This window comes from Drosophila virilis, chromosome 3, assembly GCF_030788295.1.
Source record: "Drosophila virilis strain 15010-1051.87 chromosome 3, Dvir_AGI_RSII-ME, whole genome shotgun sequence".
NCBI lineage: Eukaryota > Metazoa > Arthropoda > Insecta > Diptera > Drosophilidae > Drosophila > Drosophila virilis.
In genome coordinates this window covers 26,922,186-26,925,777 of record NC_091545.1, presented here as the reverse complement: position 1 = coordinate 26,925,777, position 3,592 = coordinate 26,922,186, and the positions used below count along the sequence as shown (strand labels likewise).

At 48.7% G+C, this 3,592-nt stretch overlaps 1 protein-coding gene across 1 annotated transcript; it reads right to left on the bottom strand.

The window, feature by feature from the left end:
* Positions 1-1,989: 1,989 nt before the first annotated feature.
* Positions 1,990-2,937, bottom strand: LOC138911040 (uncharacterized). Its single transcript, XM_070207921.1, has 2 exons — positions 2,444-2,937; positions 1,990-2,107 (listed from the first exon to the last, which is right to left on the bottom strand). The coding sequence occupies exons 1-2, from the start codon at positions 2,935-2,937 to the stop codon at positions 1,990-1,992; spliced, it is 612 nt and encodes a 203-aa protein (XP_070064022.1).
* Positions 2,938-3,592: the final 655 nt, after the last annotated feature.

The window sequence follows — 3,592 nt, the reverse complement described above, 5'->3', positions numbered from 1 at the left end:
TGCGAATTTTGTTCAGATGTGTTTTTGCAGCTATACCATAAACTTAGAGGCCATCACCCCACACTGGGGCAAGGATTACCTTGTAGATGAGTACTTTGTTTCGGAGCGAGAGTTTGTTGTTGGGATTGAGGAGCCAGCTCATTCGTCTTATCTTTGATTTGATGCTTGTTACTGCAGAGACGTGCTTACTAAATGTAAGTCGTCTGTCGAGAGTGACTCCATTATGTTGGCTATATTGATCTAGAAGTTCACCATGAAGAAACAGTCCCGGGCAAGAGTGCTTGCGCAGAGTGTGAGTAACAGTGGCGTATTTTCCAGGGTTCACTGCGATGTTCCATCTACAGGCCCAATTTTTAAATCGTTTGAGGTACTCCTGCAGGAGTTCAGTTCCCTTGTATACACATTTATTCCTAGCCAGGATTGCCGTGTCGTCAGCAAAGGTCCTGCCGATGATTTCGTGTGCTTGCATTTGCAGTGGGCATATCATGAGTAATCAGGCTATATAACGTGGGATCCAAAACGCTGCCGCGTGGAATTCCCGCGTTTATGCGTTTACTTTGAGAGGTTATGCCATCCTGCAGCACTTGGAAGGTTCTCTCAGTTAGAAAGCTCGCAATAATGCTTAATAGCTGTGGATTTAATTTGTCCTTGATTTTTGAGAGAAGACCTGCGTGTTACACGCGGTCGAAAGATTGCTGAATGTCGAGATATGCTGCCACCGCATACTGCTTTCTGTGGAAACTATCTAGCATGAAGTACTACCGGATGTACTACCGATGGAGTTGCTCAGGTGTACCATGCCTGCGTCGGAATCCGAACTGGAACTTCGGGATTGCATGTTTTATCTCCGCACTTTCAAGGATCCTTCTAAGGGTGCATCTCTCCAGAATTTTCCCAAAGGCAGGCCGGAGGCTAATGGGGCGATAGGATTCCAGCTGGTTGGGAGGTGATGTAGTAGGGCGTCCGCAGGGCTTCCAGATGAACCTTACGTATTTTTGTATCGTTGGGTGAGCGTTTCTGCTCTGCACAAATTTACTTAAGAAGGTTTTGAAAAAAATCACGTTTGTTCGCTTGCAGGTTATTTTTTCTTTCCTTCTATATTTTCAGGGTACATTACAATGTATTAGTGTAAGTGAGGTGAATTTCATGTTCCATGTACTGGTTCCGGAGTTACATGGCGGTTGGATAGCGACTGCCGGATACACTTCTTGTGTGAACATGCCGCCCGCCTTGCAGTATTGCAAAAAGAAAAAGGGAGAGGGAAGTGCCTCTGTTCCTACTGGTGAGCGCAGGAGCCGGACAGTATCCACCCGAAGACCGTGTTTTGGGCCAGTGGTGCGCCGCATTGGCTCGGCAGGACGCCTTTGAGAATAAAGTCTGGGTAAATCCGAGCCCAAAACTAGATTGGAGATTTACGGCTGGAACCAGTGATCGTCTGCCAATCGAACGTTGTTGAAAGGCTCGTTTAGTTTCTCGCTGACGAGCTTCGTTGGAGTTCGATACCGGAGATTTGGCATCACCTGCAGGATAACCTCTCGCTGGAAGCTAGAGGTCCTGGAACTTATAATAGCCGAGCATGCGTTGTCTTTACCGACGCGGGTGACGGATAGCCCGGAGGCCTTGCCAAGGATGCGTCGATAAGACTTACCGGACAGCACGGGTCTAAAAGTGCCCGTTTGTCGCGGGTCGCCTTGCCGTTTCCAAGTCGGATGAGTGCTCTCGGGAGCACGGTTGTCCTTTTGTGTTCCATTAAAGTCGACAAGGGGATGGACCCAGCAGATGAAGGCGGCGCGGAGCGTCGCGCTTGGGCCTTGGTGCTGCGCATTGTTTGGGATCGCTCTGGAGATCGCGATGGCATGCGACGCGCTTCTTAGAAATGAAACAAGATGTGATGGTCGCCCTGGCACTTTCGGCACTTGACCTTGCGGCGACAGGACTCCCCGGAATGTTGGTGAGGCAGGCAGTTTGCGCAGTATTTGTTGACCAGAACTACTCGGAGTCTCTTCTCTGGAGACAGCCGCATGAACCGCTGGCACTTTCACAGCGCGTGGACTCCTCGGCATACTCGGCATCGGAACGATTCCGTTGCCGGCGTGGAGACATCGTGCTGTTACGTGAAAAAGATTGAAAAAAAACATAATAGACATTACTGATGCGGCTTTATACGGATGGTCCGCAAACCTATTTATCTAGTATTCTAGTCTTTACTGGAGATTCTACTGGATGGAGAATGGAGACTATCGGGAGCAGGATCGGGAGCAGGAGCTTAGAGATAGGTCTCTTGGAGACACCTCGGGCTGTTAACACGTTGACCCCTCGGACTCTTTGGTCGTCGCCAGGATAGGTCGTTTGGATTCGACCTAGACGCCAGTCATTAACTGGAAGATTAACTTCTTTAATAATGACTAGATCGTCCCGTTGTAAGTCTCGCGTTGGAGTTTACCATTTGTTTCTTTTGTGTAACTCTAAAAGATACTCATGTTTCCAATGGAGACAGAACTGTTGTTGCAAAGCCTTCAATCGCTGCCAGCGGTTGATGATGGACGCGGCGTTTTCCTTGATCTCTGGCTCTGTGGCGGAAAGTAGAGGACCCCTGACTAGAAAATGACCGGGAGTCAGAGCTAGGAGATCAGTAGGATCTTTCGACATTGGAGATATCGGTCTTGAATTCATGCATGCTTCAACTTTGGATAGGAGCGTGGAAAGCTCTTCGAAGGTGTATTTGGAGGTCGATGTAGACTTATAAAGTCGATTTTTGAAACTCTTTACACCTGCCTCCCACAGGCCACCCATATGCGGTGCACTAGGAGGGTTGAAGTTCCAGGACAGTTTCTTGAGACTGTAAGTGGCCTGGAGTTGAGTCTTAAGCGCTTCTACAAAATCGCGTGAGAGGACTTTGGCCGCTCCGACGAAGGTTTTGCCGTTGTCGGAATGCATTTGACTTGGGCAACCTCGTCGTACCACAAATCTCGCAAATACCGCTAGGAATTTTTCTGTGGTCAGGTCAGATGTAGCTTCTAGGTGGCTGGCTTTGGTGCTGAAGCACACAAAGACGCACACGTAGCCCTTTGTAATAAGACAGGCTCGACCTGTGTAATTTTTCACATCGAAGGGGCCTGTAAAATCGACTCCTGTGTGAGTAAACGGCCGAGAGAATGTTGGCTATATTGGCAAGTCGCCCATGAGCTGCGTTTGCAATTTCATTTTTTCGAATGACGCAGATTTTGCAGGAATGGATTGTGGATTTGACCAACACCTTCAGCTTGGTTGAGCTGGTTGCCTCCATGCAAGGATATAAGATGGGTGAAAGCGGTCAAGAGACGCGAATATGCGCATGTGTATGGCAGTATGATTGGATGGCGCTCATCGTAGCCGAGTGCTTCGACCGCTCTTACACGACCACATGCTCGAATAATTAATTCTCTTACCATCTAGAAAGGGGTTCAAATTAAGGAGTTTGCTGGAAGTGAGCTGTTTCTTCGTGCTCAAGCAAGCGTAACCATTCTTGCCCGTGCCACCACAGCTCATTGTTGACTTACATTTGTGGTGGGGCACCTCTGCTCGCTAGGTCCGCTGGATTGTACTCGGATCG

What these genes read in the sequence shown, in the direction of transcription:
- LOC138911040 (XM_070207921.1), bottom strand. Translation starts at nt 2,937, where the DNA reads ATGCATTCCGACAACGGCAAAACCTTCGTCGGAGCGGCCAAAGTCCTC. An exon ending in TTACACAAAAGAAACAAATG is followed by an intron (nt 2,108 to 2,443) that starts GTAAACTCCAAC and finishes TTCACGTAACAG; the next exon opens with CACGATGTCTCCACGCCGGC.